The 24,734-nt window shown below is 53.6% G+C and overlaps 3 protein-coding genes across 5 annotated transcripts in view; 1 reads left to right on the top strand and 2 right to left on the bottom strand.

The window, feature by feature from the left end:
* The window catches only part of PDCD11 (programmed cell death 11), a 40,730-nt gene extending 30,766 nt beyond the window's left edge, over window positions 1-9,964 (top strand). The window contains exons 24-36 of one of the 2 annotated variants that reach the window (XM_074373694.1): window positions 115-217; window positions 651-828; window positions 3,060-3,116; window positions 3,707-3,829; window positions 4,407-4,529; window positions 4,875-5,181; window positions 5,396-5,512; window positions 6,127-6,276; window positions 6,492-6,736; window positions 7,401-7,569; window positions 8,132-8,285; window positions 8,718-8,883; window positions 9,611-9,964. In XM_074373694.1, coding sequence (XP_074229795.1) covers window positions 115-217; window positions 651-828; window positions 3,060-3,116; window positions 3,707-3,829; window positions 4,407-4,529; window positions 4,875-5,181; window positions 5,396-5,512; window positions 6,127-6,276; window positions 6,492-6,736; window positions 7,401-7,569; window positions 8,132-8,285; window positions 8,718-8,883; window positions 9,611-9,782 — 2,064 coding nt within the window. In that variant the 3' untranslated portion in view covers window positions 9,783-9,964. Of the gene's footprint in view, window positions 1-114; window positions 218-650; window positions 829-3,059; window positions 3,117-3,706; window positions 3,830-4,406; window positions 4,530-4,874; window positions 5,182-5,395; window positions 5,513-6,126; window positions 6,277-6,488; window positions 6,737-7,400; window positions 7,570-8,131; window positions 8,286-8,717; window positions 8,884-9,610 lie in introns of both variants that reach the window. The other variant, XM_074373693.1, reaches the window with a different exon arrangement.
* Window positions 9,965-11,322: 1,358 nt separating this feature from the next.
* CALHM2 (calcium homeostasis modulator family member 2) lies at window positions 11,323-16,685 on the bottom strand. 2 transcript variants are annotated; one of them, XM_010970966.3, is made up of 3 exons: window positions 16,279-16,685; window positions 13,544-14,258; window positions 11,323-12,211 (listed from the first exon to the last, which is right to left on the bottom strand). In XM_010970966.3, the coding sequence occupies exons 2-3, from the start codon at window positions 14,096-14,098 to the stop codon at window positions 11,795-11,797; spliced, it is 972 nt and encodes a 323-aa protein (XP_010969268.1). In that variant the 5' UTR covers window positions 14,099-14,258; window positions 16,279-16,685; the 3' UTR covers window positions 11,323-11,794. The 2 variants fall into 2 exon arrangements, with proteins under 2 accessions (XP_010969268.1, XP_010969271.1); XM_010970969.3 differs by having other exon boundaries at window positions 13,544-14,173.
* Window positions 16,686-19,407: 2,722 nt separating this feature from the next.
* On the bottom strand, window positions 19,408-23,910 carry CALHM1 (calcium homeostasis modulator 1). The gene is made up of 2 exons (XM_010970964.3): window positions 22,770-23,910; window positions 19,408-19,984 (listed from the first exon to the last, which is right to left on the bottom strand). Exons 1-2 carry the CDS (start codon window positions 23,319-23,321, stop codon window positions 19,499-19,501), a joined length of 1,038 nt encoding a protein of 345 aa, XP_010969266.1. The 5' UTR covers window positions 23,322-23,910; the 3' UTR covers window positions 19,408-19,498.
* Window positions 23,911-24,734: the final 824 nt, after the last annotated feature.

The following is a 24,734-nucleotide window of genomic DNA, read 5'->3' as shown; positions in this document are numbered from 1 at the left end:
TACAGGGAACCGTGTGCTTGTTCAGGGACTGGTTTGGGAGATACTTCAGTATGCAGACTTAAATGCTGTGGTTGTGACCTTTCCTCAAACATTAGAGGAATTTTGTCCTTTCAGGTTCTGAAACATCCAGATAAGAAGTTCCGGATTGGCCAGGCCCTGAAGGCCACTGTGGTTGGCCCAGATTCCTCCAAGGCCTTCTTGTGTCTCTCACTCATAGGTGTGGTACTGAAATGGGACCTGGTCGAGGAAGGGAGTGGGTAGAAAGGAGCGGGAAGGGCTCTTCGGCCATTGACCAGGGTGAAGGATGCCTGCAGTATTGGAGTTGAGTCCTCAGAAAGCCTAGTGTGGTGGGTGGGTGTGTTCTTGGAACAGTTTTTCCCTCGGGGCTTTGCTCTGTGGCCTGTGTCCGAGTCCCCTTTACCTACATAGTTGATCTTCTTAGGTCTCTCAGAACGGGTTGTCCACCACATGGCCCTGGGATTCCTGATCATGTGACATGGTGATCTGGGTCTGTGCGATCCTTCTGGTCCACTCAGCCCAGACACCCCAAGTCTGGTGCTCCCACCTCCCCTGGCCTGTGATTGGCCAGCATCCCAGCCTCTTTCTTGGCTCATTTCCCCTTCCATGAATCTGGTTCATTCTCCTGCCAGGTCCTCACAAGCTTGAGAAAGGGGAAGTGGCCATGGGCCGAGTAGTGAAGGTGACTCCCAAGGAGGGGCTGACCGTCTCCTTCCCCTTCGGGAAGATCGGAAGAGTCAGTATATTTCATGTGAGTGACTCCTACTCAGAGACGCCCCTGGAAGACTTTACCCCACAGAAGATTGTCAGGTAGGCTGAGTGTTCTTCTTCTTTTCAGCTATCTGTGAGACTGGTGTATTTTTTGTTTTTACGGTGTAATATGTGATTTTCTACCAGAAAGCAATTGTATATAAAATAAATAGAAAATGAAAATTTCTCTTACTCCTCTCTTTCTCCACTACTTTTTGCCATTGTGTACTTTGATCTCTGCTTTCAAGACTTTAACATACATAGGTAATTTTTCCTTGTGTAAGAGTAGAATTTTGTTTTATATACTGTTTTGCAGCTTGCTTTTTTTCTCAGAGCAGTTTGTTGTGGGCTCTTTCTTTTCCCATGCTAGTCTGTTTAAGTCAACCTTGTTCTTTTACCTTATTTTTTTACATTTTTTTTTAGTATTCTATCATGTGCTTTGGGTTTTTTTGGTTTATTTCTTATTTTTTATTGAGGTATAGTCAGTTTACAATGTGTCAGTTTCTGGTGTACAGCACAATTCTTCAGTCATACGTGAATATACATATATTCATTTTCATATTCTTTTTCACCATAAGCTACTACAAGATACTGAATATATTTCCATGTGCTATACAGAATAAACTTGTTTATCTGTTTTATATATGCTAGTCAGTATGTTTTGTTTTTTTAATCACAGTTTATTTAAATAATTCTGTTGATGGATAATAATGTTGAAGTAAATATCTTCACACGTATGTTTAGATACTAGTGCAAGTATATCTGTGAAATAAATTCCTAGAAGTAAAAGTGATGGGTTAAACAGTGTTACACATTTTGCCAAAATACCTTCCAAAAGGACTGTGCTGATTTTTATCTCCATTAACAATTAGCAAATGTGACTATTCATTTCTCTCACCCCTGTCAACACTGGATAGTCTTCATTTTTATCTTTGCCATTGAATAGGCTAAAATTGATCTCTCATTTTGAGTTGCATTTCTCATACTGGTCATTTTTCAAGTTTATCGGCTCTTTATATTTGTTCTGAGCTTTACTTGGCCAAGTTGCTTCCTCATTTTTATATTAAAGCGTCCATCTTCTTAATTAAAAAAATTGATCTGTAGGTGTTGTCTATAAAAGGGTAGCAGTAAACTTTCGCAGTTGGGGTTGCTTTGTTTATGAACTATTTCAGATGCACACAAATGAACCTACATCAGAGTTTTAAAACCATTTGATAGCCTGAATAAACTAACATTGAAGAGGTAGATTTCAGCATGGTACAATACAGCCTTTCTGAGAATCAGAGTTAGCCAGCAGTGGAGCAGATGCCTTCAGGAGGCAGTGACTGGAGAGTAGTCATCTCTCTTTCCCATCTCGAGTGTCCCAGTCACCAGCACCTGCCTAAATTCTCAACGACTTATCAGAGCTAACCTGCACAAAAATGCCCAGGGCCTAGGAGGGGAAAAAGAATGAGTCAGAGAGAAATCCAGGATCATCTCCCCTTTGTCTCCTGGAGGCTTACAAAATGCAAGTGTGATTTTGTAGCAAAATATTTTTAAAAATACATTTATTATAGTTAAACGTATGAGTAACATTCATTTGTAGTTCCTTCATCTGTCAAATGTGGATAATAAGTTAATTGCCTAAAGGCAGACAGTCCCTCCAGGTCCTTTCCTACTTTAAGGGCTGTGATACCCTGGTAGAAAAGGCAGACGCCTGTCACGGGGAGAGTTTGGACTGTATTGCTGCTGAGATCCCTTCTGCTGATAAGATTCTATACTTTACCACTTCGGGCTGCTACTTGCCGTGTTAGATGAAATGAGTTTGGAAACCCACCCAAAGAGTAAACCCTCCCCAAAGCCTCCCGTGCTCAGGCCTCACTGATGGGCCTCCTGTGAACTGCTGCTGTGAATCTGCAGTGGTACCAGGCTGTCCCTTGTCACAGTTTCCTATGGTGAGTCTGTCTCCACTGAGATTGGACCCTCCCAGCCGCTGACACAAGCTGGTCCCGTCTCCTAAGTACTCACCGCAAGGCTGTATGGGCCTCCAGAGGGCTTACATCTCCTTTTGTCCTCCCGGCACCTTCCTTGGGTAAGAAGAGCAGGTAGTGTTATTTTGACTAAACAGACTAGTAAACTCAGGCCCAGAGAGGGGACTTGTCCCGAGTGTCTCGGCAGGGTTCAGCAGGGTGAAGAACAGAGCCCTCACTTCCTTCCGCCTGTCACTCAGCCTTGTGGAGAAGAAGCCGAGGCTCTCTCCCATCTCCCAAGGTGCTGGCTCAGCGTTTCCTTCTCTTCTGCTCTCATTCCAGGTGTTACGTCCTGTCCACCACGGGTCCTGAGTTGACTTTGTCGCTGCGATCGTCCAGGTGGGTGTCTGTGTCATTGGGACAAGAATTAGGGGGAGAAGCCCAGGACTGAGGAGGGGCTACGTGGACCTGACACAGAGCTTTGGGCCTCCCAGCTTGCTTCTCTGCTCACACCTTATGCCCTGCCCTGTTGTTACCAGAAAAGCTGAGGACACTCAGATTGTAGACGATTGCTCAGGCTCTCGTTTCCCAGGGAAAGTTTCAGACATCCAGAGTGGTGTTCGAGGTTGCCAGATGGCGGCCCTGCTAAGGGGAGGTGATTTAGTCCCCAGTTCCGCAGTAGGGGTGAGTGTGCTGAGAAGAGGATTGGCCCAAGGTCCTGATTTGAAACGGATGTTTATGAGACCAGAGCTTTAGGTCTGACCTCCCTCTGGTTTGCTCAGCCGCTTGCTATTACCGTTAAAGCCAGTGCACTGACACATCCCTGGCTGATAGGACTTCAGGAGAGAGCAGGGCTGGGCTCTGAAGGTGATGCCCTTCTGACAGGTCCAGAGTCATATTCTTGCCAACCGTGATGATCACAGATGAGTTGGGGGTGAGGGTGGGGAAAAGGGGTTAGAGGTACGTGTATAAGTCTCTTATTCCTTTAGGACGAACCCGGAGACGAAAAGCAAAATAGCAGACCCTGAGATTAACTCCATCCAGGACATTGAGAAAGGGCAGCTCCTGAGGGGCTACGTGAAGGCCGTCCAGCCGTCCGGTGTGCTCCTCAGGTGTGTGAGGTAGAGCCCGGGGAGCGGGCCAGTGCTGAGGGCCTCCTGGGGCCTGTCCTGGTCTGTGGCCCTTGCTTCCCCCCTCATTGTCTCTGGAGGGAATGTGATGGGAGGAGCGGCTGAGTTCCCACCAGTGTTTTATGTTCCAAGTTTCTGTATACTTTAAAAAAAGTTTTGAACTCTTCTTGTTTGGTATTTTGGACAAAGAATGTAGCATGTCCGTGGTCATGATTTGTACATGTTCCATGAAATCACAGTGTTCACAGCCACCAGCTGTCACACCTTTCCCTGCTGTAATTATGCATCCGCATTTTCTTCTTGTCTTTCTCGCAGCTTGTGATTTGTACATTGTGATGCTCTGATACAGGGTGAAAAATATCTGTTGGTCACATCTTCATTATGCTCAATAGCTTTTCCAGTTTACAAAGCCCTCTTTATTTTATTGAATGCCAGGAACCTTGCATCTGTCGTAAATCCGTCACACTTTGGGTCTCTAGGAGAGGGGAAGTGCTCGGCTTGGCTGGGACTCTGTTGTTGTATTTATAACCACAGGACCCTTGTCTCTGTCTCCTGTCAGCCTCGGTCCCTCAGTTACGGGTTTGGCCCAGTACCCGCACGTGTCCCAGTACAGCCCAGCCAAGAGTGCCCTGTATGACAAACACCTCCCCGAAGGGAAGCTGCTCACAGCCAAGGTCCTAAGGTAGATGCCTACCCTCCTTCTCCCACCCCTTTCTCTGGGAGCCCTGGGAGGAGATTTAGAGGTAAACTTTAAACATAATGGCTTAGGTACTGGTGAGTACAGTAATCAGATAAATCCCTCAGCTCCTAAAGACAGATGTGGAGGCTTTTCTCTGCACAGGCACCTGTTGTTGGGGATGGAGGGGGGAAGGGGCAGCACAGCTGCCCTGTGCATGTTTCTACTAAGCATGGTACAGTGTGCAACTGAATGGATTCCAAGGCAGAAAACTGTAGGCTGCTTGCTGTGCCTGTTGTCCTGTTATGTTGTCTTCATTGTCCACTCCCCGCCCCTGTCTCCCCTTCATAGCGTGAACCACCGGGGGAACCTGGTAGAGCTGTCATTCCTCCCCCGCGACACTGGGAAGCCGGACGTGTTTCCTGCCTCCCTAGGACTGCCCCTCCGAAAGCAGGAGGAGAGGGAAACAGGGGCAGAGGAGAGAGACCACAGAGGAGAAGAAGAGAAGGGGAAAAGGAAGAGTCTGAAGAGGAAGGAGAAGAGTAATGGCCAGGGCCTGGAGGAGGTGCAGCTGCCCAGCAAGGAGAAGAAGGTGCCCCAGAAACCGCAGGCAAAGAAGCCGGGCAAGCGGCCACACCCGGAGTCTGGAAGTGAGCAGGTGCGTCCCTTGGGAGGTGGCCTCCCCTCACCTGGAAGGGAGAGCCTCTTAGAAGCCGGCAGGCAGCTGCCTGGCCTCAGCCTCTGGGACCGAGGGCGGCGTGAGCTGCTGCTGGGCGCTGGGTGCTGCCAGGAGGTGCGGGAGGGCACTGCCCTGGGGCTTGGCGGGCGCTCTCAGGGGCAAGAAGCATGGCTCTCCCCGCCTGTCACCCTAGGAACAAGTGAACAAGAAGCAAAAGAAAGCTGCTCCATCTGAGGAGGATGACAGTGGTGTCGAAGTGTATTACCGGGAAGGGGAAGAGGAGATGGAGGAGACGAGTGTGCTGCCCAAGGTGAGGGGCGGCGCTGAGCTGGGGAGTAAGGGCCGGTCTGGGAGGGACATCCTGGGTCTCCTGCTTGAGGGCCGAGCTGTCTTCAGCACCATCTCTTGTCTTCGTTTTCTGTGCAATGTGAAAAGATGCGGTGACGAGCTTCCTCAGCTAGTCCTCAGACTCCTGAGGACAGGGCCCCTGTTTGACCTATTAGGTGGGCTGCCAAAGTCAGTTCTATTCAACGTGTATTGGGTGGAGCTGAATTCAGTTAGTGGGGCGGGCAGAGAAAAGGCAGCTTAGCTTTTCTGAGCTTATGTCCCCTGAGACATGAGGACAGTACTGCTGGAACTGAGGACAGTGTGGAAGGGCTTCCCAGACTTCAGGTGTAACCTCCCTGCCACCCTCAGATCACATCATACCTCTGTCTTAGCTCTGTTGCTGCTTTATACATCGACATAAGTATGTATGTGCACATAAAGTTTTTAACAATTATTACTTAAGTTCACTTATTTACAAAAAAAGCTTTTATGTCATTACTATAAAGAAGCCTAGCCTGGCCATGGCGGGGGAGTGTCTGGGGAGCAGGGGGTGGCATGAACCCAGTGCTTTCCTCATGTGTACCTGTGACCCTCCAGAAGAAGCACCCCAGGCCAGCAGAAGCACCCCGGCTGCAGCTGTCCTCTGGCTTCGTTTGGGACGTGAGGCTGGACTCTCTGACCCCGGCCTTGCCACCTCACAGGGAGAGCTCAGACAGCGAGGAGGAAGAGAAGCCAGAGCAAGCCACGGTATCATATTTTCCAGGGCCCTGTCCTTTTTTCAGGGACCCTTGACACCAGTCTCCTGTGCTGTGTCCTGGCCTGGGTGGGGCAGGTTGGGGCCATCTCGGGCTGGGAGTGTTTATAGACTCGTGGACTGCCCTGCCAGTTCTTAGCTTTCACCGCTGACCTGCCCAGGGTCTAAGGATCAGGTCACTCACTCACTGTTGTGCCTTCCATAGCAGAAGAAAAGCAAGAAGGAAAGGGAGCTGGAGAAGCAGAAGGCGGAGAAAGAGCTGGCCCGCATAGAGGAGGCGCTGATGGACCCTGGGCGACAGCCGGAGTCGGCGGATGACTTTGACCGACTTGTACTAAGCTCCCCCAACAGCTCCATCCTGTGGGTGCAGTACATGGCCTTCCACCTGCAGGCCACGGAGATCGAGAAGGCCCGGGCTGTGGCCGAGAGGGCACTCAAGACCATCTCCTTCAGGTTCCTGCTTCATTCCCCTGCTCTGGGCCGAGTCTCCCCTGCCGCCTCTCGGCCATTTTCTCCTTGGCAGGCTTGCGGCGGTTTAGGTTTCTGCCACCGGGGCCCCTTGGGTTCACTGGCTTTCTCTCAGAGGTGTGCCGTCTGTGAAATAGATCTGCTCATTTATATTTTATAGTCCTCATCACTGAAATAGCCAAGGTTGACAGTTAAACGAGTCCCTGCACCTCAGTTAGGTGCCCCACTTGGAGCAGAAGTAGAAGAGAGGAAATAGCTCTCCACGTACCTGGGCGAAAACCCTGCCAGTGGCCATTTTCCAGGCATAGGGTAGAGCAGGTTTCCTGAAGGCTAGAGAACAGCCATGGCTCCCCTCTGCATCGTTCCCTTAGTTCAGAGACTCAGACCGCAGATTCTGCTCTGTCCAGCCCAGAGCTCGGGCCAGTTTGAGATTTGGTCAGCTTCCTTCCTGGGAGTGGAGGCAGAACTAGGGGTGCCCTAGACCCCACAGTTGGGGGTCCTGCTTCTGTGTGAGCTGCAGTGGGGACAGGGCCCCTCAGTGCCAGCACTTGGGGGTGGGAGCTGAGGACATGGGTGGAGCCTGGGGAGGAGGGATGGGAGTAGGGGGCTTGCAGGGCTGAGGTGATGGTGCTGACTGCTCTCCCTCCAGAGAGGAGCAGGAGAAGCTGAACGTGTGGGTGGCACTGCTGAACCTGGAGAACATGTACGGCTCCCAGGAGTCCCTGACCAAGGTCTTCGAGCGGGCCGTGCAGTACAATGAGCCACTGAAGGTCTTTCTCCACCTGGCTGACATCTACACCAAGTCAGAGAAATTCCAGGTAGGAGGCTAGGCCAGGTGGCCCGCCACCAGACAGTCCTCAGCCTCTCAGAAACTAGCTCCTGGGCGTCCCGGGGGCAGCAGGGAAGTCTCTGGGGAGAACCCCGGCCTCTGGGTCCAGACTTGTCCCAGGCTGGCTCCATGATGTCTGGGCCCAACGTGCTCATCTTCCAAGTAGGAGAAGTCGTGTCCCCCACCTCTGTGTTAGGGACATGGGGCCGACTGAAGGGGCAGTGGCCCCCTGTGTGTATCGCTCGGCTGCTGGTGGGTGTCGTAGATAGCAGGCCACATAGCCCCTTAGCCCCTCTCCGCCTCTCCTCCATGCCCTCGTCACTCTCACCTTCTCAAGGTGCAGGATTAGGAGGGAGGCTCTCCGTCCTATTAGGCCTCCTCGTGAGTTCTCCTTACCTCTGAGAGCCTGCCCTCTCCCCTCACATATCTGGAATTGGGCCCAGAGAGTGACTGGCGTCTGTGAGCCCAGGTCTAGCTTCTGACAAGCGTAGGTGCCCACTGCCTCCTCTGTCATACCACCCTCTCCTCAGCTTGCCCCGTCTTTCCCACAGGAAGCTGGTGAACTCTACAACCGGATGCTGAAGCGTTTCCGGCAGGAGAAAGCTGTCTGGATCAAATACGGTGCCTTTCTTCTGCGGAGAGGCCAAGCTGGAGCCAGTCACCGTGTGATGCAGCGAGCCCTCGAGTGCCTGCCCAAGAAAGAGCGTGAGTGCTCGTGCCCACCCACCTGCCCAGGGCCTGCACACTGTGGGCTCTCGGATCTGGGCAGAGGGGTCGGGAAAGCCTTGTGGAGGGTACAGCTATCTCTCTGTTCATTGTACACTCATGGACATAGCGCATGTTGCAGTTCAAATGCTAAACTTTGAAGATAGAGGAATGAAAGATAATTAACACTGATTCTGTTGCCCCTGCCTGCCCTGTGGCCCACCCCCTATTCCTCTTCTGGACTCAGAGAGTAGAATGTCTGCCATGGGAGTCATAGATCAATGCCTGTCTGTGTATTTGGCCCTAATGTGCCTCCTGTCATCACTTAGGTCTTAGGACCCAAGGGCAGGGAGTCCGGGGTCAGACTCTGTCCCTGCACAGTGTGTTGTGATAAGGCTGTCTGTGCGTGTCTGAGCTGTCCTCTCCCCACAGACGTGGATGTGATTGCCAAGTTTGCCCAGCTTGAGTTCCAGCTGGGGGATGCAGAGCGGGCCAAAGCCATTTTCGAGAATACACTGAGCACCTACCCAAAGCGCACGGATGTCTGGTCGGTCTACATTGACATGATCATCAAGCATGGCAGCCAGAAGGAAGTCCGGTGAGAGGGGAGGGCGGGCTGAGGCTGAATTCCTTGCGGGGGGGTGGGGGGTGGGTTGGGGCATCGCCCACGAGGAGGAGTTTTAGCTCCACGGCAGCTCCCAGCACCCCAGCTATCTTACTCTGTCTGGGAAAACAGCTTTGACATGATACAACAAGTCCAATGGCAGTCACCTTTCCACTTCTTTTGCTGCCTCAGGGGCCAGCCTCAAGTCTGTATATGGAACCTTGGGTGGAGGTAGGCTGGCCCCTGGCCTGGGAGTCAGGAGACTCCTAATTAGCACTGAGCCTGGCTGTCACTGTAGATAGCGTTCACAGGCATGAGCTCACTGTTGTCCTTCAGTGCCCCCGAGGCAGGGAGGATTAGAGGCGGGTGGACTGAGGTCCCTAAAGAACAAGTGCCTTGCCCAAGCCTACCAGGACTTTTCTCACGGATCCATACCTCACTGAGTGTCCCTCCTGATAGCTTTGTCCTGATTCACTATGTGACTTCAGGCCGTTAAGTCCTTTAACAGCTCTGGGCATCTGCTTCTCTAGAAAGTGAGGGTGATGTTCTCTGTCTGTGGACGTGATGGGAGTTTATAACAGGAATAAAAATAAAAGTAGAAGTGAGAGTGCTGGATAACCGGGGGCCTGGCTCTGGGGCCTGAGAGCAAGTGGATGAAGGCTGGCCAGGAATTGTGTGGCCAGGGACCAAGAGGCAAACGCTGCCCTGCTCTCTCTCCCAGGGACATCTTTGAGCGGGTCATTCACCTGAGCCTGGCCCCCAAGCGAATGAAATTCTTCTTCAAGCGCTACCTGGACTACGAGAAGCAACACGGCACCGAGAAGGACGTGCAGGCAGTAAAGGCTAAGGCCCTGGAATACGTGGAGGCTAAGAGCTCCGTGTTGGAGGACTAGTGCCCAGCTGGCTCCCAGGGCCGCAGGCAGCAGTGGGCTGGCCCAGCTGACCCTCAGGCACCTGGGCAGTTGAAAAACTGTGCTGCCTGAGGATTCTATTTAAGTGCTGCTTTTTCTGCAGCGCCCTTGGGGTAACCCTGTCCAGAAAAAAAGAATCTAAGATTTCTTATAATTCCTTTTTACTTGTTTTAAGAACCAGTTTATTTCATCATTTTTCTAGGGCTGCTCAGTGGTTATAGGCAGCAGGGTTCTGGGCTTCCAGAAAAGCTGAGAATCTCTCCTTCGTGGGAGGTCCCCAGGGAGCAGGATGGAGGGCTGACTCCCGACAACCCTGTGGTCGGGATCCCCCTTTGGCCCTGGCAGGCCCCGGTCCAGCCAGAAGAGGTCAGCAGGGTCCAGGGAGTGGATCGTGGGGTCTCTGGGCATCCAGCCTCAGCACAGCTAATACCTTGCACCCTTTTGTGAAGGCCATGAGGCTGGGGCGGGAGGACAAAGGCAGAGCCCAGCAGGGAGAATTAGGGAATCTGGCTGCCTGGGCTCAAAACATCTGGTGATGTCTCCTCCCAGGGCCACTGGGGCCAGACTACCCAACCTCTCTGAATCGGGTGCCTCATTTGTGAAATGAAGTTAAAAAGTCCTACCTCGAAGGGTTTTATGGATGAAATGGGTGTGTGTGTGCTGGGTGCTGCCAGAGGGCCTTGCAAGTGGGAGGCTGGGTGGGGACCTAGATTGATGTGTCGTGTGGCTTTGAGGAGAATCGCACAGATTCTCCATTTCCTTGTAGCTCCTCTGGGGAGAGGTTCCTGGAAGGAGGGCATTGATTGACCTGATGGTTGTTTCTTGAGTCCTTGAGACAGGCCCACTACACACACAGTTCCCTATAAGATTCCCAGAAAGACTGACTCTCCACCTCCTTTGATAAGTAGTAATCCTGTATGTTTCCAAGTTCTTAGAGGCCAGCATGGACCCAGCAAGTAGTTGAAGCCAGTTCATTTTTGGCTCGATCTTATGGGAATTAAAAGTTTTCTTGGGTAGAGCTTTAAATATCTTGCGAGCTGGAGAGCTTTTCCAAGGGAAGTGATGAGTCATTTGCCAGAAAGCGGGACAAGGACAAGGGAGAGGGCATCAGAGGTTTTAGAGGTAGTGGAGGTGCTCGGGCAAGGGCGGGTATGGAAGGGAGGTGAAGCAGGGCTGGCCTGGTTCTTGGTCATTATCTCAAGGTTACAAGAGCTAGACTGCCCCGCTGAGTGCAGGGTCTGCTGACCTGTGCTGGGCTTTCCTCTGAGAAAGGCTGGATTCCATCTGTTCCCCAGATCAAATCAGATAACTGAATCCAGTTAAGAGATCATCAGCCCCAGGGCTTCCCCACATGTGGGGACACCTGGCTCTCCCTGCACCCCAACCCTCCATTCCTCCCATTTTAGTCTTGCTCAGAGTCTCTATCCTCTTTCCTCCGCAGGAATGGGATTTGGGCCTGTCCCCATGAACTCCAGCTTGCTGTGACATGATCCATCCAGTCATGCAGACACCAAGCCAGTCCTTTATACTAAAAAAAGCTTTATCAAAAATGTATATAAAATAAAGCTGGAGGCATACATTGGAGGGCTATTTCCCAGCTGAGCCAGGTGTCCATACGTAGTTACATGCAAATTAACTGCACAGTGTTCTGTACAAGGAGCCTGCTGGTGAGTTTCATTGTCACCTGGCTCAGCTGGCCAGGGCAAGGACCAGTTCTGAGAAAGGGTCTTTTATCCAAAGCTGTTGACCAAGTAGCTGGTGGTGACAGGAGAGAGAATTTCTTCAGGTCTGAGAGCTTTCCTGCCAGAGCTGACCACGTTGTCTCCTGGCTCTCACATCTGTACCCCAGCTTGTTGTGTTCCTTTCTCCTGGCTTGTTTCCTCCAAAAGCTGTGGTTGAGAAACAGAATCCCCTCTGATGGTGATGTGAGCAGGCAGTGGGATTCAGTTTGGGACCAAGTGGTGTCACTGGCAGAGGGTGTGGGAACAGGACCCTTAGGAAGAGAGCAGAGCCATCTCTATGTTGTCTGGGGCTGTGCCATTGCCCACCAGACCCTGGGCCCACTTGTGCAGGCGGCTGTAGAGTGGGAGGCCCTGGTTCTCGCGGTACAGATAGACGCCGGTGATGGCGTTCCACTGTGGCCGCGGCTGTGTGCCTTCCACTGGGAACTTGGCAACCAGCTCCTCGTCATCCTTGTTGAGCGCCACAAAGCCGAAGAAGCGGCGCACATTGTTGGCAGCCAGCACCCGCGAGTGCACCTCGGCCGTGCGCTGGAAGAGCTGGTCCTCGTTGGCGCGGTACTGCGCCCAGTAGGCCTCCTGGCGGTAGCTGAGTGGGGAGCAGTAATGCTTGAGGCACTTGGTCAGGAACACCAGAATGGCCACCACACCGATGAGCAGCCACCCAAAGAGCTGGCCAGAGAAGGGACAGGGTTGAGGATGGACAAGGAGCTGCCTGGACCCCCACCCACCCCAGGAAGAAGTAGAAGGAGCTGGTCAGAGCAGATGGGCTGGGCTGAACCTGGCAGCAGGACCACCGAGAGCTGGCTCTGTCACTTCCCTGGCCAAAGATTCGGCTCCTGTAAGGGCAGGAGGTCCTCCTGACTGTGATTCTTCCTCTTTGCCCTCACTCCCTTGAGTTCACACCTTTGTTCTTAGACTTAGCCTCCTGTAATTACAGCTGCCACTCCTTCAGCCCCAAGGGCTCCCCTCCACATCATCTCAGCCCACCAAAACCCAGCTCAAACTGCTAAGCTCAGCCCAGATGCCACCTCCAGGAAGCCTTCCAGAGCCCCTCTGGGAGCAATCTTCCCTTCCCTGGGTCCCCCATGGCCCAGTTCCTCTTAAATCGTCACTCTGCCTTGTTTTGAAATCACCCATGTGCTTGCTTGGCTGTGGGCTTACTGAGGGCTGGGACAGTCAAGGTTATCTTTATTCCCCCATTTAAGCCTGTACAGAGATCTGTGGGCATTTGACTATCATTAAGTAGATTTTGTTTCTCTGCCTACCATCTTCCATCTCCCTCAGTACTATCTCCAGCCCTGCTTCTCTACGTGTGCTTCTTATGGACCTAAGAGGGGTCCTTTCTTTAGAGTAATCTTGTACTCGTTCCTGTCCTTCCCTCACGCCCTGCTTCTTCTTAAGACTTCAGCTGTTTTTCTGCTTCTGCCCAGGTCTCTGCCCCTGCCCTCTCTCCCTGACCAACTCCTTGAGAACTCCACTCCTTTGGAACTACACCCCCGGCTGAGGCTAGGATCAGGGCGGCAACTGCTGCCACCTGACTTGACACCCCTTCCTGCTTCAAGACTCCCCTTATGTCAGCAGTGCCTGAGGCTGACTTGGTACTGGTCAGGGGCCTTTCCCGGGATAGGAACATGCTTGTCCCCCAAGCCAGCTACACTGCACTATCAGTTCACAGCCGACAGAAAATGTTTCATAAGATGTCAGGGGTTCCTGCTCAGTATGGCTGGAACAAAGGGCTTAACCTGTGACTGGGCTCAAGGCTCAGTCTAAGCCAGAAGAACATCCCTTTAATGTTTAAAATTCTCTTACTTGGGATGGAATTGACCCTTGCCCCACCAAGTGCTAACCCAGTTACCCAGCTCTGATACCTGACACTGACAATCTAGTGCTTTCCTAGAGACCTCAGCTGCAGCGTTAACATGGGGCCATCGCGGGACCTCCCCACCAGCCACTGTGTAGGGAAGGAAGAAGAGGCTCGCTCTCTGCTTTGCGCAGCCTTACCTGGGACTCGTACTTGAGCCTGCGGCTGACCTCCTCCCGGAATCCTGACAGGTTGGCAGGGCCCTCCCCACATGGGAACCTGGCCAGGATTTCTGTGGCATGGGCCTGTGGGAGGCTGTCTTCCCCTGCTGTGAGTGAGGAGGGGTCCACGAACTCGCTGAGAGCACAGACATAAGCCTCACCGCGCAGCAGGGAGATGACAGACCAGGTGACAGGGGCCACAGCTGCGCGACCCACGATGGAGCTCAGAAGGAGGAAGTTGGGGGCAGCCGAGCAGTTCTTTGTCCTCCGGTACTGGCACTCGGCAACCAGGTTCCAGGTGTGGTTGTTGAGGATGACGCCGATGAGGAAGAGCGCCAGGGCAGGCACACCGATGGCCGTCAGCCCGTACAGGTAGTTCCGGGCTGGTGAGCAAGGGCAGTGGAAAGCCACCACAGTGAACAGCTCCTGGCTGCCCACTGTGCCCAGTGCCACCAGCCCATTGAAAATCATCACATCCTTGCTCTTGAAGAAGAGCGACAGGAAGCGGAAGTTCTCAGCGATCAGGGCTGCCATGGTGACAGGTCAGCTGGGAGACCAACAGCAAGGGTGGAGGCCGAAGGCAACCGGGACTGATGGTTCCTGGTGGGACTAGGGAAGTGCGCAGGCTGGTGGGTACCTGAAGACAGGGCATGGTCTTGCCATGTTACCCCTGCAGTGGCCAGCCTGGTGCTCCCTGTGGGACAGTAGATGACTGATCATTGTTTGCCTCTGAAAACAGGAGCTGAGGGGAGCTTGTGTAGCCAGGCTGGTGAGAAAGGAAGGAGACTGGGGAAGCCCCAGGGCCTGGGTGGAATGATAGCCTCTGTTCACTGAGCTCCCACTCTGTGTCAGGTGCTCACATCCCTCACTGCCCATCCTCATGATCCCGCACTGAGCTGTGACATACCCGTGTGCGCAGAGAAGGTGGAGGCTTCCTGAGGGTGGGGGGCTTGCCAGCCTCATGTGAGTGGCAGAGCTGAGATTCAAGCACAGGTCTGTCTGCCTCAGACACAGGTTCTTGTCATTATGACAAGCTTCCCTTGAGGTAGGGATTAGGACTGGCCCTGTGGCATTGGGGAATCTGGGATGTTGACTGGCTTTCTCTTTGGGATTCCAGGTACTGCTAATGTGCTGAAGGGGTAGCACTATTTACAGGATGTGTCCTGGGGGCCTCTAGCCTGTGGATATTAAAGCTGGAGTGAGGGTCCTGGTGAATAAGGGACTTGGATTTGACCCTGTGATGTGGGTTGGGTGGAGAAAGGGGTCTCCAATCACAGGTGAGCCTGGCGCAGCATCCCTGGAGTTCATAAGAACCTTTTCATTTTGGAGACCCCAGGCTCTGGCCTGGTTTAGGAGATCCTGGCTCTCAATATACTTTACGACCTTTCTCGACCTCAGCATCCTCATCTGTGAAAAGAGGATAAACCATTCTGGTCCTTGCTCTCCTCTTAGGGATGCTGCAGGGAAAAGAAAGGGAGTAAACGGTGCCTGATAATTGTCCTGTGTGTGAAACTCTCCATCTCACCCTGTCCAGTCCTGAAGGTGCCTCCCAGAGGTGAGGTGGTGGGGGTAGGGGCAGGGGAGATGATTCTCTTTCCTGCAAAGATCAGGAAACTAGGGCCTAAAGAGAACAGAGTTCCTTGCTCAAGGCTATTCAGATATGGAAGTGCCTGGATAGGACTTTTGAGTATGGCCTAAGGAGGCCTGGGAAGTGAACAAGGGTGGGTCGAGCCAAGTGAGCCCTCTATTTTCTTGGTCTCCTACTGACCCTGCTCTGTGCCTGTTCACGAGAGCCCTGGCAAACCTCCCCTTTCCCACCCACTACCCCTTCCCTATCCAGCAGCCCTGTTCCACCCAGGTCCTTGGGCCTACGGGCCGCTGAGCCTACCAACAACAGGAAGTCTTGATGAAGGTTAAGGCTCGGCCATGCCTACCATCTTCTCTCAAGCCTGCTCTGCCTTGATCTGGGCAGCAGCGGGGCTGACAGCCTGCCAGGAAGTGGCCATGTCCTTGGGCTCCAGCCATGTTCAGCCCCAACTCCCTTCCCAGGCCCCACCCACACAGGCCAGGGTGTGGCCCCCTGTCCTCCCCGTCCTGGGGATGAAAAACAAAAGTCCTCTGGCCAGAGACAGCTGGGGAGTGGAGGGTTGGGGTGGGCAGCAAACAGAGCTGGAGAGACCTGCCTATATTTCTTTCTGTGCCTCCTTTCTAGATCACCACCCCTCCTGGTTACTGCCAACGCTGCCAGATGGGCTGGTGCAGAGCTGGGTGGCCACATGGGTTGCCAGGAGGAGCACCCCAACTCACTGCCTGGGGGTTCCAGGGGCTCCAGTCTAACTCCCTGGGAACAGGAGTTTGTAATATTGCTGGGAATGAATGTGTTAAAGGCAGTCCCCTCACCTTCTTCCTTTTCTCTTGGCTTCAAGTCTCCTAATATGCTCCCCTGTGTTCATAAACTGCCCAAAGTGGGGTACAAGATGCCTGAACATGGGTGGGTCGTGGGCAGAGGAGGAACTAGGCCATCTCCTGAGACTACTGCCCCTGGCCCCCAGGCCCAGGATGGGTCACACCCAAGCCCATGTGGGACCTCCATCAACAATAGTTAGGACAGGAAACAGGCGGCTGGGGAGTGGGGTGCCTCAGCGAGGAGCCTCATTCCCCAGGACAATCCCTCTGTGCAGCCTTGGCATGGCTCTGCTGTGCCCCTTCCTTACCTGGGGTCAGCTGCGGGCACCGGTGGCCCTGGCCTCCGCCAGGCTGGGCTCTCCAAGTGGCGCGACGACATCGACATCGGAGCTCCCGGGGCGTGGGCCTCCGGGGCGGGCAGCCTACCAGGGCAGCCGCTGCGGGGCCCTATCCCCCAGCAGGCTCCCTCCTGCTTTGCTGCTTTGGGGAGAGAGCAGCAGGCTGGGGGCTGGTGGTGTCTTCACAAAAGTTTAACTCCAGAAAGGAGGCAGAATCTGCCAGATGGATGGAGCGAGCCAGCCAGTGGAAAAACAGTGTTGGCGCCAGACAGAGGGGAGAGGGGGCGGGCGGAGTGAGGAGCAGAGCGGAGAGGAAGTGGTGGTGCCTGTTGAGCAGCGGCTCAGCCTGGCCCTGCCTGCTTCTGAGGCTCCACACCAGCGGGACCAGTTCAGGGGCCAGGCGGGGGGGCCTTCCGGGAGATCTGGCCTGGCCCTGCCCTCCAGGCCGGTTTCCAGAGCACCCGCTGCCTGACCCCCATTGGACAGAAGCTGCCAGACACAGCTCTGGGCAGGGTTAGGGGAGAGATGCCATCAGACTGATGCTGACTCCTCCTCGCAGGATCCACAAAGCCAGTAGCCCCCCTCCCCTATTCCAGCCCTGCTCCCTCAGAGCCCACCACACTTGGCAAGCCCTCCCCCATTGGCTCTTCTGTCCATCCTTCAGCTCACTCCCCAGGCGCTGCTTCGAATCTTGGGAGCACTGATGAGTAAATTCTGGACTCTGGGGATTCTCTGAGGCCCTGTGGGCATAGCTCTGACTGGTGGGTGGAAATTACAAGGAGACAGGTTTGTGAAGGAAGCCCTTTGTAACAATCAGTGCTGCCCAGCCTGTCCCAGAAAGTGGTTATGAGCTCCCCGTCTGTGGGAGTGTGCAAGCTGAGGCTAAAGTCATGGATCAGGAGTGCTGAAGGGGAGAGGTCTGTCCAAGGACAATCTAGATGACCCCTAGGATCAAGGGAGAGACCCCGGACCCCTGTCTGCTCTGCAGTGCTTATGGTCTGTGACCATGGAACTGCTGAGTGACGTGCTGGCCTCCCTGAGCTGGGCTTGTCCGCTTGCATGAATGAAGGGAAAAGGACTGGTGTTTATTTTTTCATAGCTTGCCATATGCCAAACGCATGCAGCTCCAGATTCCTTCTCAAAAGTTATCCTCCTTTAACTTCACTATAATCCTGAAAAGCAGATCTTTTTAACGTCCTTTTTACAGATAGACACACTGCGGTTTAGAGGGATTTGTTGATTTGCCCTGGGTCCTACGGCTTTAATATTTGAACCCAGGTCTGCCTGACCCAAAGCTTTACTCTTTCCTCCACATTTTGTACCTCCCAATGTGTCTAGGCTGGCTTTTCCCACTGAAAACAGCCCCTCCGCCCCAACACACCCCTGGTCTTGACTTATCTGAATCCTCCCCTAGAGCAAGTCCCACTCCTGGAGGAGCCCTCCAGCCCCCTTGGCTTCGAAGGCTTGCCCTCTGCCCAAATAATTAAAGGGAGGGAGACTGGGTCTCAGAAGTGGAAATAGAGGGAAGGATGCCCAAAGAAGAATGGAAATTATTAACACAGTGTTGTAAGGATCAAGATCAATATGAGTTCTTAGGTGAGTGTCTGGGGAAAGGCAAGAACCCCATCTCCTTGGCCTTCAGCCTCCCCCTGACCAGGGTAGCTCCAGTTCCTTATGTCCCCTCCCCTTATGTCCAGGGGGAGGTGGAGGGTAAGCCCTTAGGTTCGGAAATCAACATGCACATTATCCGCCAGGTACTGAGTGCCTACCACGTGCCATGTGCTTTACACGCTTCACCCATCAAATGCTCACACAACCCCATGAGGTAGGTGCCTCATGCCCATTATACATATGAGGAAACTGAGGCACAGGAAATGAAACAAGTGGCCCAAGGGACACAGTTTATTTGGCCCAGTTCTTTCTAACTCTGGAGTCTGAGCTGTTTCCACTCTAGACAGCTCCCCTCCCACCTGTCCACCCTCATTCCAACCTCAGGGCAGAGCCTCTCAGCTTTTAGAGGCCCCTCTAAAAGGGCCCCTCTAAAAGCACAGGGGTTCTGAGAAAATGGGAAGACATCAGCTTCTTCTTCTAAATGCTCAGGCTCTGGGAATGGTCTGATTTCCCTCTGAGACCTGGATGTGAGGAAGGTGTCGCGGTGTCTCCAAGGACCCCTCCATAGGATGCGCTAGGACCTGAATATGTCCCTCTAAAAGCTGTATGTTGAATCTTAACCCCCGAAGGTGGTGGTATTAAGGAGCAGGGCCTTTGGGAGGTGCCAAAGGCATGGGCTTCAAGCCTTATAAAAGAGGCCTCAGAGACCTCCCTAGCCTCTTCCACCAGGTGAGGACACAGTGAGAAGGTGCCAGCTTCGAACCAGAAAGGGCCTCCATCAGAACCTGACCTTGGCGGGGCCGTGATCTTGGACTTCGTCTCCAGAACTGTGAGAGAGAACTTTTTGTTGTTTATAAACCACCCAGCCTGCGACATTTTGTTATAGTAACTCAAATGACTAAGACAGGAGGCCCTTCATGCCCAGTGCTAAATAAATGTGCAGTCCACCTTGATGACCTCCATGGTGAGCCACACTCTGGCTTCTCCTGAGTGGGCCTAGCTTCTGGCGTCTTGTCTTATCACCTGTCACCCCAGATGTGTCCCACCAGGTGAGGCTCTGGGTCACGTCTTTATGGCCCACCTTGGCTGGTTCAGCCTCACTCAGGAGATGGGCCAAAATCAGAGGATTCCTACTTCATGAGATGGCTGGACACACTCTTGCTCCCTGAGCCTTGAGCATAAGGAAACAGAGATCCGAGAAAAACACAGATACGTGGATGCTGGGGCCAGGATGCTCATAGGACCTGAGAGGAGATAGTGAACCAGTGGGTGGAGTGGGCTGGGCAGGGCCGGGCAGGTGGGAGCTCGTCCCCACCAAGCCAGTTCTAAACCCTTCAGACTCATACTGCTCATGGCCCTGCTGCCCCAGGGCCATCCAGGATGATGTCAAAGCTGGAGGAGTGAGGTTCCCTTCCAGCTCCAAGCTTCCTGCCTCAGGTGGGCAGGTGGAAGCCTGGGCACGTGGCTGTGCTCTGGGGCCTGCTGCCAGCACCTACAGCTTTCATTTTTCCATTTGGCTTGGGGGTCTGAGATGCTGTGGGCTCAGGCCCCCATTTCTGCCTCTTAACCTGGCCATGGCTCACACTTTGCTGAAGTAGGTGGCCACCTCCTTGCGTAAAGGCCGAGGCCCGCCCCCAGCCCAGCCGTTGCCCACCGGCGGCTCCTCCTGGCCCAGCTGCAGGGGCGGCTTGCACTTGTGCCAGCTCGTGAGCAGCCTGTTCATGGTGCCTTGATCGGTGATGCCGCGCAGCTTCTCCCTCTCCTCGTCGGCACCGATGTCTGTGACAGGGGGAGCAGCTGAGCTAGCAGGGGCTGTGGCCAGGGCCCCGTCGGTGTGACCCAGCTCCAGGTCATGGTTCATGGCCTCGAAGAACTGCTGGATACAGACCTTGGCAAAGGCCTTGGCGTGCTCCGTGCACGTCTCGTCGAAGAGCTTGCGCTCGATGTCGATGTAGTGGGACCAGTACTTGCTTTTGAGGAAGGCGGCCTGAGTGAAACAGGGCCGCACAGAGCGCACAATGAACGCCAGCAGTGTGGTCAGCAGCACGAAGGACCAGCCCAGGGCCTGCAGAGAGAGTCAGCCAGGCATTGCCCTTCGGCCTCCTGAGCTTGTCCAACCCCCTAAAGCACACTCTGTGTCAGGGCCTTTAGGGAAGAGAGCACCGACTGCAAGGGCAAGTGACTGCACCTCATGGCCTTCATTTCCTCTTCTGTAAAATGGGCAGAGACATGCCCATCTCATGGAAACAAGATCATGTGAATAAACTGCCCTGCATGTAGGCCTGGCCCTCAATATGCAGCAGTTAGCTGGGCAGACCTCAGAATTAGGCTGCCTGGGTTTGCCCGTCTCCAGGACAGGCATGCTTTCACACTGCGTGAGATATTGTGGGTTCAGGTCCAGACCATCACAATAAAGAGAATATCACAATACAGTGAGTCACATGGTTGCCCAATGCGTGTAAAAGTCGTGTTTACACTATACTGTAGTCTATTAATATGCAATAGCATTATATCTTAAAAAACAATATAAGAGGGGAGGATATAGCTCGGTGGTAGAGTGCATGCTTAGCATGCATGAGGTCCTGGGTTCAATCCCTAGTACCACCATACCTAGTACCACAAACAAACAAATAAATAAATAAATAAAAATAAACCTAATTGCCTCCCCCAACAAAAATAAACAAAAAACCCAATATACGTACCTTGACTAAAAAATACTTTTTTGCTAAAAAATGCTGACCATGATTTGAACCTTCAGTAAGTTGTAGTAGTAACATCAAAGATCACTGATCACAGATCACTATAGTGAATATAATGATAATGAAAAAGTTTGAAATATTGTAAGAATTACCAAAATGTGACACAGAGACATGAAGTGAGAACATGCTCTTGGAAAAACAGTGCCAATAAATTTGCTCAATGCAGGCTGCCACAAACCTTCAATTTGTAAAAAAAAAAAAAGAAAGAAAGAAAAAAAAAAAGCAATATCTGCAAACATCATAAAACAAAGCACAATAAAAGAGGTATGCCTGTCCTTAATGGTTGCTTGGGCACAAAGTGACTTTGCTGTGCCTCATTTTCCCCACCTACAAAATGAGGCTGTCGATTGTACCTATCCCACAGGGTTGTGAGGACTAAATGTGATAATAAATTTTAACACAGTGCCTGGTACCTGTTAGTGCTCAGTAACTGTAGCCACTATTAGGAGGCCAACAGGAATACGCTAACCATGCCTCTTCCTTCAGGAAGCCTTCCTGGACCTCCCAGGGCCGTAGTGAAACCTCCTCCTCTGAGTTCTGTACCTCTCCATTGGCTCCTGGTATTGTCTGTCCCCTTTCAGTCGCCAGCACTCAGCGAGCACCTCCTCTGTGTAGACTCTAAGCTGGGCCCCCAAGGGTCACAGAGATGGATTGGATGATCATTCAGCCTCTGTGCTAAAGGGCACTGGACACTTGGGTTCTAGCTCTGTTCTGTCAATAACTCGCTGTGGGGTAGGTTGCTCTCCACAACTTGAGCTTCAGTTGTGGAACCCCCAGTTCCACACAGAAGCATTTGGCTAGATCAGGACAGGCGAGGCAGGGTAAACCTCAATGCCTATAGTAGGAGTCAACGGGTTGCGGCCGAGCTGACATCAGGTGGGGGCTGATGGAAAACGTGGGACCTGTGGGCCTGGATCGCCTGATGTTCTGAGTAAAGGTGGAAATCGTATTTTTATGTGAAAATTTCTGGTTTTTAGATAATGCCAACTATTTTAAAGTTCAATTTCGAATTCAATACCTGAAGGCCAAATGACACACGTCTATAGGCCAGACAGCCTGCCGTCAGGGGGCCCTTTTAGTTCGTGAGGTGATGGTTTAAAGGTCAGGTGGAGGGAGAGCTGCCCAGGCCCTGAGGCCTGGGACGATGAACAAGTGCCCACAGGAGCAGAGGTGCAGGTTGGGAGGGCATCGGAGTCCAAACTGTGCACTCAGAGTGTGAGGTTCACATGGGGCACCTGGTGGTGATGCAAGCCCCACAGGGGAGAGTTCTGGCTGAAGGGGAAGCTGGGGTGTCTGGACTTGCCAGAACAGAGTATGCAGTATCCAGCCCCCTGCCTCCTGCCCCAACTCTGACAGCCCAGGTCTCTGCTGGGGTCTTCCTCCCCACATACAATGACTGTGGAGGTTGGGGGTGCTGTGGTGAAGGGTTTAGATGGGTGAGGGTCTAGAGGGGCAGAGGACATGAGAGAGTGGGGCTGGGGAGGGCTTGAGCTCTGGATTTCCCCATCAGTGGGCCCTCCAACCCTGCAGTTAGGGCACATCCCAATAGTGTATCCCCTCGCCCAAGCCCTCCCTCCCCCAGGGCACCAGACCCTCAGCTCCCACTCCCACTCCTTGCCAGCTGGGAGTATTTGCCAGGGAAATGTACCCAAATGGCCCAGCCACCCACAGGCCTCACCACTGCCCTGGCCTGGAAGAGGGAAAGGATGCAAATTCCTACAGGCTTCTAAGCTGGAGCTCAGGATAGAGAATGTGGGGCTGGCTAAGCAGCTGGGTCCACTCTGGGGACCTCAGGACAGGGCACAGGCCTCTGGACCCAGGCAGTCAAAGCACTTTCCCCAGGTGGCACTGCCCTGAGTGGGGAGACAACGTGGCTCTGCCTTTCAAAGCCCTGGAACTCTATTGGGAATGTCCCTGCCCTACAGAGCTCCATCTAAGGGGGAGACCCAGCCCTGGCTGGGGAACCCCAATGTTTCAGGGAAACATGACCATACCCTGAGGAAGCCCCATTTCTGGAGGTAGGGGATTGGGCCCTTTCTGAGCGACCGGGTCCATGAGGGAGACACAGCCCAAGGCCATCTGGGCCCTCACCTGTGAGATGCAGCGCAGGTAGCGCACGGCCACCTCGCGGGCCAGCAGCCAGTCACCGTCGTAGATCTCAGGGCAGGGCACCCGGGCCAGCAGGCGGGCGAGGTCGGGCGGGGACAGGCCAGGCGCCAGGCTGCCGTTGCCCAGCACAGTCACGGGCACAGCCGTGCAGAAGGCACAGAGGAAGCACTTGCCATCGAGCAGCGTGACAGCCACCCAGACGACGGGCGCGATGAGGGCGCGCTGGGCCATGGAGCAGAACATGTAGCGCAGCACCGCGGGGTCCTTGGCCCGGCGGCCTGGCGGCCGCTTCCACTCTTCAGCCAGCATGGACACGTTGTTGTTCATGACCAGACCGAGGAGAAAGAGGACCAGTGGTGGCGCCAGCAGAATGCCGGCGCTGTAGGCAGCATTGTAGCCCGGCAGGCAGGGGCAGTTGAAGTCGAAGGCGGAGTACATCTGGGCACTGGCCAGGGCCATGATGCCGCAGATGCCGTTCATGAAGGACTCCTGGTTGGACTGCAAGAACTGGAAGATCATCCGGAACTTGTCCATTGCGCCCCCCCCCCCCACTGGGGCCTGCTGACCCCCTCCCTCCTCACCTCTGCCTCCAGGATGGCCCCTGAGGCCAGCTCTGCCCACTGGGTGCCCACATCATGGCTGAGACTGGCAGAACTCAGGGCAGAGGCTGAGGCCACTTTGAGGCATCTTCTAGTCAGGTGCTGGCTGAAAGGGACGCAGGTTGGCCAATCCTGTGGGTGCAGACAGGGCTCTGCCCCTCCCCGCCTCATCCCTCCTGGGCTCTCTCTCCAAGCTGGCTCTGGCACTGGGAAGCCACAAGGGCCACACCCTATGGGGCCAGTTATCTGTGGGTGCAGGAAGGGGGTGGGGAGGAGGCTCAGACTCGGCTGGGAAGACACTGTCTCCAGCCAGGTTGAAGATTGGGAGAATCCAGGGCTGCTGCAGATGCCGGAGCTTCTGGACCTCACCTCGTCCTCTGGGCTCCTAGGAAGCATGTCACTCTCCTTCTGCCTTTCCCGTTGGGGCCTTCCTCCATGCTCTATCAGGGTCCAAGAGGGCTCCTGCATCAGTTCAGACAGTGATGGTGTGATGATGTAGTGATGGCAGTGGTGGTGGCTGCAGTGAGGTGATGGTAGTGGGGATGGTGCTGATGCTGGTGATAGCGGTGATGATGGCAGTTATGATGGGGATGGTGATGGCAATGCTGTTGTTGCTGGTGGTAGTGGTGACAGCAGTAATAATAGTGATGATGATGTGACAGTGGTCACAGTGGGGATGGCAGTGGTGGTAGTCAGGGTGGAGATAGTGCTAAATGCATAGAGTAAAAAGCCCTGAATTTGGAGTCAGAGGATTTGGATCTGAGAGTTTGCTGGGTCCCCTCCCTCCCAGGCAGGGAGCTGCGGCCTGTAAGCATAATGCAAGTGCTTTTCTGTCCTGTCTGCTTGTGTCTCTGTGGGTGTGTCTGTGTGTTTGTGGATTAAGGATGAAAAATCCTTTCTTGGCTCTACTCCTACTTCAACTCCACCAGATCAAAAAATAAAAAGGTAGGCGGTGGGGTTTCAGGTCTGGGGCTGGTGTCTCCAGAGTGTCTGCGGGAATCAGGCCAGGGCCCTCTCCATCAGCATATCAAAGTGGAAAGGAGCTTAAAGGGCTCCCTTTGATGCCACCAGCTCTCCCAGAAGGGTAGGTCAGATCCAGCTTCAACCAGATGGCTCCTGTCTAGGGTGAAAGGGTAGGGCTGGACAGGGCAGCTTCAGATCTCTGCGACCCTGCATGTGTCCGTGTGTGAACTTGCTGTGTCTTCGGGCCTCAGTGTCTGTAGGTCTGCAGTGTGCCTATCACTGTTACCATCCAGGCCCCCTATGGGGCCTTCCCAGATCCCTGACCCCAGTCCTCCAGCTGCCTCTTGTTTGTAGAAAAGCTTTAGTCTCCCAGGACTCCCCGAGT

This window comes from Camelus bactrianus, chromosome 11, assembly GCF_048773025.1.
Source record: "Camelus bactrianus isolate YW-2024 breed Bactrian camel chromosome 11, ASM4877302v1, whole genome shotgun sequence".
NCBI lineage: Eukaryota > Metazoa > Chordata > Mammalia > Artiodactyla > Camelidae > Camelus > Camelus bactrianus.
The sequence above is the reverse complement of the archived record's forward strand: the minus strand, read 5'-3'. Positions and strand labels throughout refer to the sequence as shown.

Coding starts and splice junctions, on each gene's coding strand:
- CALHM2 (XM_010970966.3), bottom strand. CDS start 14,098: ATGGCAGCCCTGATCGCTGAGAACTTCCGCTTCCTGTCGCTCTTCTTC. Junction 12,212..13,543: donor GGCTCAAGTACGAGTCCCAG/GTAAGGCTGCGC, acceptor TTCTCTGGCCAG/CTCTTTGGGTGGCTGCTCAT.
- CALHM1 (XM_010970964.3), bottom strand. CDS start 23,321: ATGGACAAGTTCCGGATGATCTTCCAGTTCTTGCAGTCCAACCAGGAG. Junction 19,985..22,769: donor ACCTGCGCTGCATCTCACAG/GTGAGGGCCCAG, acceptor CTCTCTCTGCAG/GCCCTGGGCTGGTCCTTCGT.